General features: G+C 40.5%; 1 protein-coding gene across 4 annotated transcripts in view; it reads left to right on the plus strand.

Moving 5' to 3' along the window:
• Positions 1–2,091: 2,091 nt before the first annotated feature.
• The window catches only part of ano3 (anoctamin 3), a 37,214-nt gene continuing 24,334 nt past the window's right edge, over positions 2,092–14,971 (plus strand). For all 4 annotated transcript variants that reach the window (XM_075470037.1, XM_075470039.1, XM_075470038.1 and 1 more), the window contains exons 1-2: positions 2,092–2,305; positions 14,359–14,565. In XM_075470037.1, coding sequence (XP_075326152.1) covers positions 2,188–2,305; positions 14,359–14,565 — 325 coding nt within the window. In that variant the 5' untranslated portion in view covers positions 2,092–2,187. The remainder of the gene's footprint in view (positions 2,306–14,358; positions 14,566–14,971) is intronic.

Genomic DNA, 14,971 nt, shown 5'->3' on the forward strand with positions numbered 1-14,971 from the left:
CCATTTATATGATCCATCATTCAAGTTTTGTAACAGTAAGTTGCTGAAAATGATGGTACCTCAGTGATGAAAGCAATTATTTGTTGTCCATTGGTATGCCATGTAAATGCTCCTTTGTGCCTTTGAACTAACAGCAGCAGCAGCAGCAGATCCCACGGCTGCTGAGCCTTACAGCACAACATCACCGGGGATTTAGTTGACTGTGTGGACATTGTAGGTCTTTATTATTCAGAACCATCTTTATGCAGCAAGAGATGTGTTGAAGATTAGTGAAGTGGGCTTTAATCATTTATCAATATGATTAAATGTGTCTAAGCTTGCTTGGAACCTTTTCTCTGACTAAAACATTTTAAATTGTATGCAGCTCTTTGTGGTGACTGCAAACTCAGTTTCGACATTCAAATTTTTGCTCGGCTTTTCGCTCAAAGATGACATCAGGATCTGAATCTATTTAGATGTAGTTCATGATTGTATATTTAGATGAATCTAGGCTGAAGTGAATAATGCAAAACATCCATGTGGTTCCCAGTGCTGAATTCTTACAGCTCAGTGTGCTACCTTTTCCACAGGGTGGCAGTATGTCATTAGTGTAAATTCTTCCTCCCCTTTGCAGCTCTGTCATCTGACCTACATCTTTAAACTAACAGCCAGGAATGAAAAAGGTACCCTTTTAAATGGGACTGTCTCCTGCTGTGGAAGACCAGCTTATTTATTCATTAGGTACCCCGTGGAAGAAATTCGTTTGCTTGGTAGTTGACTGACATTTTAAAGGGGTTGGCATGCACAGCCCACATGCCAGTCCACAGTAAACATGAGAACAGTGGGAGGGTTTGAGGCGTGCTGTGCTGCAGGAAAGCAGATGGTATTTGCATCTATGACAGATGCCAGAGCACTTCTCTGAATACCCCCACAGACAGAGATTGATGTACAAAAGTAGGGCTACAGATCAAATAGAAAACTGTGACTGTGGCAAAGACTGAGAGGGTCACTGTGGTTAACTTTCTGCTCTGCTGTGTGATTGGTACAGTGAGATGAAACACTGTGACATTTTTGCTGGGTTAACACAGTGCAATCATTTATTTTTCTTTCTAAATTGCTTGTGTGTTTGATATTGCATCCTTTAACATCCTTTTACATTTTCTGGACAGTGTGTCCCATGTGAAAGCTACAAAGTGTCAAAAACTGCTGTAAAATGTTCAGGTAATAGCAGGTGCTAGATTTAACAACATCAATAAACTTCTGAAAGAACCATACATTTCAAACAAGCCAGCAAAACAAAGCAAGGTTACAAACTCATGTAGTAAAGCTAAACTTAATGTTTCATTTGTTCTTTGTTCAGCTGCTTCAAATCCAAAACATGCTCGGCACTTCTACATTATTTTCAACCAGCCCGACTGATAAGTCTACCAGTTTTCATATAAGGTAACCAAACTATGCTGCAGCCTTTTAAACTCCCTGCTCAGCCTCTGTTTTCATGACTGGTACACTATTGACTGTCAGACAAGGGATCCCCTGCCTCTCCAGCAGCAGTGTGTCAGCAGCTGGGCTGGAAGCCCTGGAGAATGAGTTCTGATATTGATTGTTGGGAGTTTTTCCTCACAAACCCACATTGTTCATTTCCTGTCAGATGGTTCCTGCCTCAAATGGTCCACGATTACATTATTGGCCCCTTTTTTTTTTTTAAATAAATGTTATTTCATTTTATTCATTTAGTAGTTGTGTGGCTGCTGTCTACACTTATGAATATGGGCCTTCAACGCTTTAGATAGAAGTAAACATCGTTTTTTTAAATCAGTTTTGATGCTTTGTATTTGATTTAGAACAATGACTCCACTGTGCAGCAGCGTACACTCGGCATTCAACTCGGCGATGATTGAAGATCCAATCATTGTCCTTGTCGGTCCATTTGAGATGCGCTTCCCCGGTCATTTCCAGCAGCTTATCTGGAGTAAATCAGGACGGAGGACGACTGGTCCATCTCCGGACCTCCTCCTACCACCCGTCACCATGACAACAGCCGTGAATGGTGGCGGTTGGAGGAGCGGTGAGGAGAGGTGGGGGTGGGGGTGGGGGTGGGGGGGCATGCGGAGCTGAAACAGGTGTCGCTGGGGTTTGCGCATCGCTTGTGAGATCGTCTGGCAGGATGGGAGCCGAGTTAACACCGACGCCAGCCCACCGTAGTTTCCCATGTATTCTGCTATTTTGCTTTTCGAAACGCAGCATTTGATTCATTACGTTGGACACCAACTGAACGCCGCCATGGTGCACCACTCGGGCTCAATTCAGTCCTTCAAGCAGCAGAAAGGTTGGTCACTTCTGCGAACATTTCGTGACCCACAGGCACGACTTTTCTTCCCACGTAAAATAGTTTGCATGAGAAAAGGTACTCGCAGGTTCTGGTCTGTGTAGGCTTGATGTGCGTGTGACGCAGAGATGGAGCCTGTTTCTAAACCCTGTGTCTTTTGAATCATGTTTCATTACTTTATGTTGTGTTGACTCTGTTTATCAAGCCATTGTTGTTTAAAATCCAGCCAAAGCTGATATAAAGCTGTGTTTTTCTTATTAATTGAATCAGAAATCTAATCATTTTGAAATGCCACAAGCAATTTAAACCACAGTTATGATAAAGTGAAAGGCTTATTTTCCACAATACATTTCTCCACATTTTAAGCAATGTGGTTTCTGAAACAATTGTTTGCTAAGAGTTGGAACTTGCAGTGATTTAAACTGAGCTAATATTAGTGCACTTTTGACTGAGCTCCTTAAAGACCCTTACAAGTAAGCTCCAAACACTAATATCATGCTGGGCTGCTGCTTTCAGGTCAGATTCAAAAGGTTCAGGCTCTGGTGCCTAAGGAGCAGTTTGAGCTGAAAGTAAAATCCCTCCCCTGTTTCCAGGTGTCTGCAACCTGTCAAGAAAAGCAGCATTTGAGGGTTTTGACGTGATTTAAAAAATAATTTGACAATTCATCTGATGGAGAATACATTTCCACTCAGCCAGTTACTGAAAAAGCAATAAGAGACATTAGACTCCTCATTACGTTGCAGTGCAATTGTTTGTTTTTTTCATTTTAGACTTGCAATAATTTCACACATAACATGTAGCAAACTGTGCTGTTCATGGCCTCTGCATACTGGTGCACATTTCATCCAGTTTGTAAGTAAATCCCAAGTCTCTCCGGCGCAGCTCGGTTACACTGTTAGGCTGGTATTGATTTTAGAACAATGAATAAGGTGCCTTAGAGAGAATTATTCCTACTTTCATCCTTTGTATTCCTTGCTGTCCAAATTTTTACAAAATAAGAGAAAAGCTTAATTTCTTTCATGCCAACTTAGGCTCCTAAACAGGGAGCATTAATGTACCTGGTTGAGGTGTATGAAGGGTGTGTCGTCTGGTCTCATGAGAGGTTGCTGAGATGAGCACCTCGTGACTGAGTCTGCTGACGGTGTGAGCAGCTCTCCTTTGGCTACGGAAACATACACACGGACAAAATGTGTGTTTTTCTTCAAGCTTTAGTCTTGGAATTACGTTTGGAATTCTGGTCTAGCTTATGAATTGTGTTACTTTTAGGAATTATTCATTTCCGTGTCCACACTGCAGAGAAACGACTCCCAACAGGAAACACTGCAGAAGATGATATCAGCTTTATGTGAAAATCTTGCTACAGCTGAGAGGGAACACTCAGTATTTCAGTGGCTGCTAAGTGCACCATTAAAATTAAAGCGAAAGGGGTGAATAATGGCCTAAAGAATCAGCGAAAGCAAAATTCTGAAATCATTAGCACTGTCAAACACAGTCGGGATCACCACATGAGTGTCTGAGTTTGAAAGCTGACTCGAGTTATGTGTTTTGTTTTGTTTTAGGGGAAATGCTTTTATACCGCTGATCCAATTGAAAAATCTGTCATTTGATTCCACGATCACCTGGGAGCCAATAGAATTTAGTTAGTAAGGGAGGAAAATCTCCCTCTCCTATCTCCATTTTTCTTTCTGGGGCTGAGCTGAAAGGAGGTCTTTGGTTACTAATATTGCTGATGTGTAAACATAGAGGTTTATTGTGTATTTGTCCTTGCTCCCTTCTTGAAAAAAAAAGAGGGTTTGGGGCCTTTTTGAGTTTGACATATTTCGTTATATTTCATCGTCGTCTTAAAATACATTCACCATTGTTTTATTCTTATCAGTCTTGACACTACCCTCCGCAGTGACAAAAACAAAAGCAATTTTAGGAGTGTTTTATAAATATCTTAGACATAAAACATCCTTTTCATGTCGGTACAAGTTACCCGTTCCCTTCACTTACGACTTGCTCAAAGAGCCTCTGAGTACAATGACAGCGTCAAGTCTTGGGTACACATTTCCTTTGGAAGTTTCTCCCATTCATCTTTGCCGAAATGTTCAAATCCAACCAGATGAAACGGACAATGTCAGTTCACCACCATTTTCAGCTCTCTCCAGAAATGTTTAGCTGATTTCTGGTCCAGATGTGGGATTGGTCACTCTTAACACTTTCCTGAGGCCACTTCTGTGTTTTCTTGGTTCATTCCAGTTGTTTTGCAGAAATCTACCACACTGTGAGATCCTGAGCACTTTGGAAAAGTTTATTCATTTATATTTTCTGACTTTCTCTCCCATTCCCTGTCTCTTAAAAAGAAAAAAATCCTTACAGAATGATGACGCCATCACTGTGCTAGGGGTAGTTTTGATGAGGTGAAGCTTGGTGCCTTGTGTCCCCAGTGGTGTCCAAATATTTCAGTCTTTGTTTCATCAGACCAGAAGTTTTAGCTTCTTATCTTCTGGGATTTATTTAAGTGGCTTTCATCAAATAGAGAATGGGCTGTTGTATGCCTTTTAGTGAAGAAGGGCTCATGTCTGGCCGCTTGAACATAAAGGTTTGATTGGTTGAAGACTGTGGTGATCGCCACATCATCTCCACATGGGACCTTGTTGATCACACGTCAGACCAAGCACTTTGTACCTGATTCCTTAGTCTTAATGGGCAGACAAATGTAGAAAGTCTAAAATTTTGAACATTTTACTCCTTCCTCAGATTGGTGCCTTGACACCGTTCTGTCTTTCAGATCTTTGGACATGTTTTTTTTTTCATGCCATTATTTCTCTCCCTCCTACCCACTGCTAAATAGATAGAGCAAGTGCCGTCTCAATTATGTCAAACAAATTTGAAAAGGAACCAGGTGTCCTCCACCCAAGTTGTTAAGTGTTAAAGTCACTTATAGAAGAGAGGCATGCTATAGCTCATTTGGGGGCATCATGTATTGCTTTTGGAGCAATGAGGAAATATATGAATTTTAACCTAGTTAATGATGAGTCTGTAACGCTGCATAGATGTGGAAGAGGTGGAAAACAAAATGGGTCTGAAAGTTTTGAGCATGCACTCCATATCTGTCAGTTGACAGAAACGTGAAAGGACTGCTGCAATGAAAATTACTCTGCACAGTCTAATAAAGCTCCCTTGGATTAGAGGGAACGTCATTTGTTCTTTGGTGGACTGGTCATGAACTCATGTTCAACGGCATGTTTGATATACGATGGCCGGCTTCTGAATGACTCAGATTGTTCTGTCAGAATGCAATTTTCGACAATAAATCAAGTGCGTGTGTTTGTGTGTGTGTAAACCTTTGCTTGCACATCTGACACAGGCCACCTGTCCCCTTATGCAAGCAGGCAGATGATTTCACAGATACAGACATTAATTTCTGGACAGATTTTGAGGAAGCACATGCACAGCATCATCTGTTTATTACAGCATGGAAACAACACTTTTTTTTTATATTGGGCAGGCAACAGCTTTATGTGAGAGAAATTATGATGTGGTTTAAAAAAGTGCCCATATTCCGTCAACAAAGAATTTAAGAACTGATAAATAAAATAGCCTTTTTTTTTTTTTTTTTTTTTACTGTGTGTTTGTGTCTGTAGCTAACTGCTTTTGTACTTTCACAGTCTTTAAATAGTCATTGGGGACTTTGTTGCTAGGCTATAAGAACAGTACAGGCAGCAGTTCTGCAGTAGCCAAAGTAACCAAACATTGCGACTTAATCATGTCTCCAAAAATTTGCAGATTTTGAATTAAAAAGCTAATGAATAAACTACTGTTTGTACGCATTGTGCCACACATTGTGTACACACAGAGGTTTTGCAGAAACTCCCGTGACATAGAGTAACGCACAAGCAACCAGGGGCAATGAAGAGAGTATGATGATAAAGGCAGGGGAGATATAGAGATTGAAAGAGAAGGAAGATGTTTAATCTCCTCAAATGATGAAACTCAGGATTGTGCCAGGATTGCATAATAAGGTCCTAAATCGTGGGTAAAAAGTGCCATCTGCTCTTAGGTATGCTCACGATAAGGCTGTCTGGCTCAGCTGCACGTGGCAGACAGTGGAAAACACCAACAGCATGTGTACTGCTGATTATTGCCTATTGTTTGACCGTTGATATGATTATATTAAAGTAGTGTTCCTGTTGGTTTGAGTAGCGAATTACACCCTCTGTGATTCACTGTTGACAAACAAACAACCCGAAAAAGTACAAGGGACTAATAAGGTTTTGTTGCTTCGTAACTCTGTTTTTAGGGTTTTTAGGTTTCATGTTTTATTCAAAAGCTAGTTACCGATTCATTAACCATCCTTAAGTATCAACACCTTCCGTCGTCATTGTCTCAGACTATTAACCAATAATTTATTTTGCAAACTCAGTGAAATAAATCCCGTTGTAATTGTTTACCAGAATAGATGAAGGGGTGAATGATTTGTTTGATTTTCTTTGTTTGAAATCCCTTTGATCTGTAAGTGGCTAAATGAGCATTTAACATTCTGCTGATACTTCATGGAATATTGGAAGAGAGGGAAAAAAAATCCATTTATGACGAGCTATTTGTGATTAATTTAAGTTTTTTGTGTGGCTAAAGGAAACGGTCCACCCTAATGTTGGTGCAGCAGACTTGTTTCTCAGTGTTTTCTTTCGCTCTGCAAAAGTCAGAGATATTTACAAATGCATAGTTTCTTTAATAATTGCTGTGTTGCAAACCCTTCATTGAGGGTCAATTCAGGAAACGCTGTCCTTTTTCCCCTTGGCTTAAAGATAGGAAATCAAATAATCCTTACTTCTCTCCACAAAATCCTGCTTTAGCCGAATCCATTGCAAACCTGCAGTCAAAGCATTAGTGGTGCAGTAGATATTACTTGGATTTTTTTTACAGTATACTGTTATAATTTTTGTTTCACAATATTATTGGCTCATTAAAGTTATTGTACAGCTTGTTTTAATTGTGTTAAATGAACACAATAAGCTTACAATATTATATGTTTTTTGTTTTTCTTAACTGGATTAAGACATTGCTATCCAGAATTAGTTACCAGTTGCTACTGGCACAACTTGATTACTTACTATGTAACAAATGATAGGTGTTGAATATTTAGTGGATACAGCTCTTAACACTCCATGTGAGCTGAGCTCTTTGTCTGTGTTCTTTGATAGACTGCCAGGTGGTGGATGAAACACTAACAGCTTGCAGAACGTTTCAGCAGCAGGCGCAGCTGGCTTCGCCTAAATCCTGCCTCTATGCACCAGAGCAAATTAACTGGCAATACTTTTTATTTTCAAGGGCAGGCCCTGACAATATGAATCACGATTTACATTATAACATCCAAGATTTGTGTGAATTTTAAATGCAGATAAATTAGTTTTGACTTCATATGGTGACCTGATGTTGATGAAGTTATGCTGAAATTGATTTTATAATTCTCCTACTTCTAAAATGAAATACTCTGAGGATGCATGGACTGTATAGAAAACAATTGTGGTCAACCAAGTTATCATTTTTCATCAATTTTTTATTTTGTCCCACTGAGAGGGGGCCTCAGGGCAGACCCAGGGCCTGCTAGAGACACTGTATCTCTCGGTTGGCTTGGGAACGAATCTGCATCCCACCTGAAGAGCTGGTGGAGGGGGCTGGGGAGAGGGAGGTCTGGGGGTCTCTGCTTTGACTGTTCCCCTGCAACCTGGACCCGGATTTTAGTTTGATTGTTTTTTAGAAATGATGAGACCATTAGTCATCAAGCCATAAGAAGTGCACGTTTAGTACCTGCATGCATTTATGCCATGAGAGCATTTTAGCTATGTTCTTCAGGATGGTGGAGGTGTTTGGAGAAAATGACTAAGTGTATGTAGAATCATGTTCTGAGGTGTGCGATGATTGCAAAAATTCAATCCAGACCCCCTGTAGTGGCAGTGCAGAAGATCCACAAATGTCAAATAAGTATCTTCTCAATGCTGTGGAAATATACACCAGTCAGCCATGACAGTATGACGTGCCTAACTCAAACCATTAGTTCTTCCTTTTCCCACCAAAACTGCTCTGACCAATGAGGTTGTGGATAGAGGGTGTACTGGAGTGTCTGGAACTGAAATTAGTGAAAGGTCCTTTGGGTCCCTTCAGGTTGTGGAGTGGGTCTCTGCGGATGGGGCTTTTGCTCAAGAGCGCTATCGCCACATGGAGGGTGTGATTGTTTTGCAAAAATGTGTAGGTGGGTGGAAAGTGTCAAAGTAACATCCATGTAAAAGCCAGAAATGCTGGTTATTCCAGCAGAACATTGCGTTGTAACAGGTTGAGCAATGTTACTCACGTTAACTTACATATCTTACAGTGTTTATCACCAGAATCCGTCTGCACCTGCGAAAGGTCGATGATCAATAAGTGAGGTTTTATTGTGGCTGAAATGCAAATACAACAGAACTTTAAAGTTAAAACAAGCTTGCCAGGTGCTGAAATCACACAAACTTTGAAACATGACTCAGACACAGAGGTAGAAATACCTCAAAAGAATTCCAGCCACGCAGACTGCATTTCTAACCGAGCTAATTCTCTCAGAATTCAAACAATGGAAATATTCAATTCCATAGTCTGCAGTATAGTATCATACAAAGGTGGATTAAATACAGACATTTTTTGCAACAATAGATCGATAACTCATGGTAATAACAATAAAGATGTTAATTTTTTTTTTTTTAAATGGCAAATAATCTGGCATGATGTACCAGACAATATAACACCAAGTCTGCCACTGTATGGCAATTCCTATGATTGTACCACAGCCATGTTTTGGACATGCTTTTCTGTAAATATGGGGCATGATATATATATATATATACATTTTTTCACTTATTTGTCCACTCTTTTATAGCAGGGACCCTCTCGTGGTCTCTGGAAGGCTTTGTGCCAAAAAAGGCTCCAGAGTGTTCCTCAGTTGAAAGGTGTGATGCTAAAAGTACTGCAGGCTGCACATTGATGAATGATTTAAGGTACTGAATGAGGAATCATAGAGGCATGATGGGAAACAACCCACTGACCTGAATTATCTCTGTGCAACATGCTTACAGTTAAAGCCTTGGGACTCTCACAGTGACAGTGGAGAAATGTGACTAAAAGCATTATTTTGAACTTCTTTTTACCCTCAGCATCACAGAACATTTCATGTTTCTTAAACGTTTGTTCTTCCACCTGGCTCAGAGTGCGGTGCATCACTGTCATAGCTGTACCAGATATATAGTATTATATCATGGCAGAAACACTCAAGCCTAACAAACTGATAAACAAGCTCCATTTATCTCAAACATTTACAGAGTATGCAGTGCACTGCATGCAGTCACAATGGTATATGTTTGGAATAACACACATGTGCACATAGCAGAAAAAAGCCATTTGATCAGAGGACCATAATGGATGAGCTCCACAGGAGAAATCCAAATCCGAGCTCACGACTGTCAGGTTGGTGTGGGGAAGGTAGGACACGGATGCGGACTTCAAAAGAAAACTTGGTTTATTTCCCAAACAAAAAACAAAGTACAAACAAAAAGCGCGGCAGAGCCGGTTTCAAAAAAACTTAACTGTGAATAAATACTTGAAAAACAAAACAAAAGACTAAGCATGGCATAGATAAATACTTACCTGAAAGTGACTTCGTGGCATGGCATGAGGGGTTGAAAATTCAGGAGCAGGGTAAGGATGGCAAGAATCTCATAAAGTGACAGGGGAGACTGGGAACTAAATAGGGAGTGAGTGATTAGTGAGTGGGTGCAGCTGGTGGGGAATGAACTAATTATCAAGCATGGGAAGTGAGGGGAAAACCAACGGCAAGACTAAAACTCAAAACCAAGACATGAACTAAAAATCAGAACGTAACCTAAAACTAAAACTAAAAACATAGTCCCATGGCGTGACAACGACCTTTCTTTAAGATAATGCAGCTCCTCGTCAGATGAGCCTGGGTGGGTGTTTGTGAGAGCACCCACAGGATTGTCAAGACTCTTTGTTATGCTGGAAACAGAAAAAATGTTGTGGTATTTTTTCACCACATCGCCTCTCAACAAATATCATCTCTTGACTCTCAGTGACTCCCAAACCAACTTGCACCCGCGCATACAGTCCATGTACACACACAGGATTATCACTGTCCTCATGAACCAGTTTTAGCCAGAGTACAGACAGATTAAACGCTGGATTTCGTGTTAGATGAACCCTTTAAAATAGACTTACACAATCCACCATCTTCAGAAGGTTACTGCACAACTGCTCTGACAGCAGCAGAGTTCAGGGAGCCTGACTGCAAATGAAAAAAATGAGGTCAATGCTTAACAAGGCAGTGATTACATGGTAACCATTATTATATCGCTAATTTCTGCTAAGTTTGATTGATTCATCTATTTTTTTTTCATCTAAAAGTGCTAAAACTTCTCCATGTAAATAATTTCACTCAACACTAACACTGTCCAATTTGTGGGGTCTATTTTAAACTTTGAGAGTCCTTCGGGGCTGCCAGGCTGAACCTCTGTGGACCCATTAGCTGCTTCTATTCCAATGTGTCATCTCAGACATGTTGAGCTTTGACAATGTCAGCTGAGATTATCAGGGCCATTAAAGGAACCTTTTCTGTGTTATGTGAAACAATTTTCTCTAGATAAGCATTATGGAGACAAAGAGGATTGCATATTCTGTTATGTCAAATAAGAATAAATCTGCCCCTCAGATTTATCCAAAGATCCATGAAATTATTGCGCTTTAGGCCTCAGGCTCCTTCAGTGGAGGCTTACAGCTCTCACTGATTTACTCCTCACCCATAAAGTGAGCATGTTGCTGCTGAGAAAAACAATCGCGTTCACCGGACCATAAAATCTCCAGTTTCTGAAGTATCACTGGAGATGTAATTGGTACAATATGTTGCTTTTCAGAATATTTGCTGAACAACCTGCTGTTCAGTAATTAATCTGAAAAGCAACAGATTATAAAATTTGAAACCTCCTGGATCAATCATAATCCAATCAAATCAGATTCATTAAAATCCAAATCAGTGCAATTCATACCATGCCAATTTTAAAGAAAAAAGCAAAGGAAATCAACAGATTGCGTCGAAAATTCGATTCAATCCACCCATGCTGAGCATGCACAAAGCGACGGAGGAAAGTAAAAACTCCCTTTTAACAGGAAGAAACCTCCAGCACACTGGCGTAGCCAAAGACATTGGGTGTGCACCAGCAAATACTGGGTTGCTGCTTACCTGTGCGCACTGCGCAGCTCTCAATTTAAAGGGGAAGACGTCATGGCTTGGCCTTGAACGCATTTATTATTTCATCAGAAATAACGCTACGCTAGGTTGGCAGATGCAGGTGTCGCAACGCATCGTCTGACTGCAATTTTTTGGGTGTGCCAGCTGCCTCTTTGGGTGGCACCAGCACACCCGTGGCTACGCCATTGCTCCAGCAGAACCACGGAGAGGGGTCTGATAGCTGAAGGCTCTGCCTCCCATTCTGCTTTTAGAAACTCTGGGAACCACAAGTAAACCTGCAGTCTGAAAGCGAAGTGCTCCGTAGGGAAAATGTTGAACTATGAAGAATAACTATTAAGATATGATGGAACTTTGTCATTGAGAGCTTTATATGTGATCGTTTAAATTCTATTCTGAGTTTAACAGGGAGCCAATGAAGAAAAGCTAAACTGGAGTAATAAGATCTCTCCTGATAGTTCTTATCGGAACTCTGGCTGCAGCATTTTGGATCAGCTGGAGGCTTTTCAGAGGATTATTTTGGGGCAGCACAAATGTCTCAATCTTGTTACAAACCTGAAGACATTACTGTGCACAGACAAACATGTTCAGTTTCTTTAATTTTGTGTTTTATTAGCAGAAAGATGAGACTTTTTGCAATTGAATGACTGTTTTTTTCAAACTGTTTTAGTGCTTTTGCTTTAACTTTGCTTTATTGCACAACATCTTTCCCTTTCTCTGTGAAAGATTTGGATTCAGCTTTCATTGAATACATGTCTGTGGGGCAGCACAGGAAATAAACTGTGTAATCAGCGGCTCCCCTGAGCTTTCAAGCTCACATCTTTGACTAGCTCCATTCTTGCCCAACAGCACTGGGAAATCCCACGGAGATCAATGTCATGAAAATGAGTTATTGCACAGCTTGCAGCGGAGGCACTCAGGGTGCATGGAGCGAATTATCATTGCACGTTTCAGTTGAGTGTTTCAGGAAGGTCGCTAAGAGACTGGGTTTGAAAGTAAGTCACGTTCCTATTTCGAGGGGCGCCTTCATTTCCTGAATGTATATGTGTCAGGAACACCAGCACTGAGGCTGCAGCCTGTGTAATGTGCTGGAGGATGTTCATCATCATTAACCTTTGAGATTCTTCTTTAAATTCAGTAAAGGAGCGTTGTTTCAACAATCTGTTTTGTCCCACTGTCATCATACTGCTCTTTAGTTGCTGACAAAGCGACTCAATTACCTCAATTTGTAGAACAATGGCTGACTACAGACAAAGCAGCTAGAAATGAATGCCATTATCACATGTATCTTTGTTAAATTGGTTGCAGTAAGTGAATATATTTAGTGGTGCAGTATAAAGCTCCCTCACTTCAAGGTATTAAAGTGTGTGCTTTCATGGAGTGGAAGTGCTGACAGTCTTGATGCGCTTCTCTATGAAGGACAGACATAAACGCCACTGTAGCCTGAAAAAAGATGGTCCGTGTCTGAAGAGATTTCCCCCTCCCTTTCTTTAGTTACTGCACTGGTTCAATCATGTACTCAATGTACTGGAAATTTGTTTTTTTCTGTCACAATGTTGTGTTTTTTGGTTGCTATATGATAGAAGAATGACAAGACACTAGAAAAATAATGGGGTTTAATGCAAAAATTACCCGAAAGAAACGGATCACTAGAGTTAATGCAGTGCAGTATGTGTAGGTCCTACTTGGCCGTTTGTGTTCTTTTACTGCTCAAGTAAGCATTCCTGTAAGTGCAAAAATATTTTTGCAACAGAATAAATATATACAGCAAATTTGTGCGAATATTATGCTTTATTTTTATATGCATACTGTGCATTAGCATATTGATTTAGTTTTCCCCTTCCACAAAGCTGGCTGACTCAAAAGAGCCAGATATGAAACAGTCAAATAGTCAAAAGTGAGGGGGCCAAGGCGTCCGAACCAAGGTATTAGGAGGGGGCTGCTGCTGCCAAGAAGTGCCGTTGTCATGGGAGGGGGCTTTGTTTGTGTTTATGTGGGTGGTATATATCAAAGTGACATCAACATGAGCGGGAGTACCCAAAGTCTGCCAGCAGAATATTGAATTGTAATGGCACAATCACTCATGCATTCACTTTACCTGTCAGCGGGCTTAATGCTATAGTTGGTTGGTGTTATTTGCTATGCATCAGAAGAAGAATGCATAAATCAAACAAAAGGGATAGAAATATACATACACTCAGGGGAATGAGGTTTATTTTTAACTACACCCAGAGGTACAGTTCTTGGAAAGACTCCTTTATAAAGTACAGAGACGGTCCCTCAGTTTAATACTTTGTTTAATTTTAAGGGCACAACATTATTACCGATAACTAAGGGTACATTACTGTACCTTTGATAACCTGCAGGTATTGACTGATAGACTAAACTCTTGCACTGACACTTTGCAACAAAAAGGTTTCTTGTTTGAATCTCATCTGTGGCTTTTGTGCAGCTTTCTGCGGGAACTCTGGTTTCATCCCAAAGTCCATATCATGCAACAGGTTCATCAGTGATTGTAGGTGTGATGGCTGTTTCCACTGGATATGTTTCTGTTGTGGAACGTAAAGGTAGATTTTGTACACTGTAATGATCCAGATTTGTTCTTTGAAAACAGAAGACGCTACAAAAATGAACCAGTTTTCAAGGCAAAGTTCTTTCACCCTTATAGGGAACAGCTGGAATGACGAAACATTGGTCTGGGTTTTTTTCTGCACCATTTGTTTGTTTCTTTGAATGGCATATTTAGAGTTTTTTATTTTCCTTTCTGTCCTACTGTCCTCAGGCATGCACACCAGCATCAGCGAGATCCTGAAGGAGAAAAGCCTGAAGCCGTCTCGCCGCAGCTTGCCCTGTCTGGCCCAAAGTCAGACTCATCCAATCAACCTCAACCACTTCCTGTCTGTGCCTCTGAGCCCAGATCCCAAACCAGAGGTGGAGGGTCTGAGTCAGAGCATCAGCACCTCCTGCAGCCTCCTCCCCCCACAGATAGGTCAGTCAGCAGACAGGAGCTTTCAGACATTTTCCTAAACTCATTAGTGGTTTCAGTTCTGTAAAGGAACGTGATCTACATCAACTTGCACTGATCATGCTTCATGTTAAAAGTTACCATGGACAGTTGGTGTCTGCTGTGACGTGTCAATATTACAAAACAACCTTTGCACTGCTTGTGTCTGTATTGTTCCTGTCAGTTGGTTTTAATGCCTGACTTCATTTATTCAGTATTAATCCAGACTTGACTTGTTGTCTTTTTTTCCATGACAAATGAAAAATTTTCCAATTTTTTTTTTTTTCAATCCAATCAATTTCAAATTGTGTATATTATGATTTGCATGGCCTTGTATGGCTGGAAAATGCTTGAAAGAATTGCACTGTGATGTGGGATGTTTTTAATGATT

The sequence above is a fragment of the Odontesthes bonariensis genome, chromosome 7 (assembly GCF_027942865.1).
Source record: "Odontesthes bonariensis isolate fOdoBon6 chromosome 7, fOdoBon6.hap1, whole genome shotgun sequence".
Lineage (NCBI taxonomy): Eukaryota > Metazoa > Chordata > Actinopteri > Atheriniformes > Atherinopsidae > Odontesthes > Odontesthes bonariensis.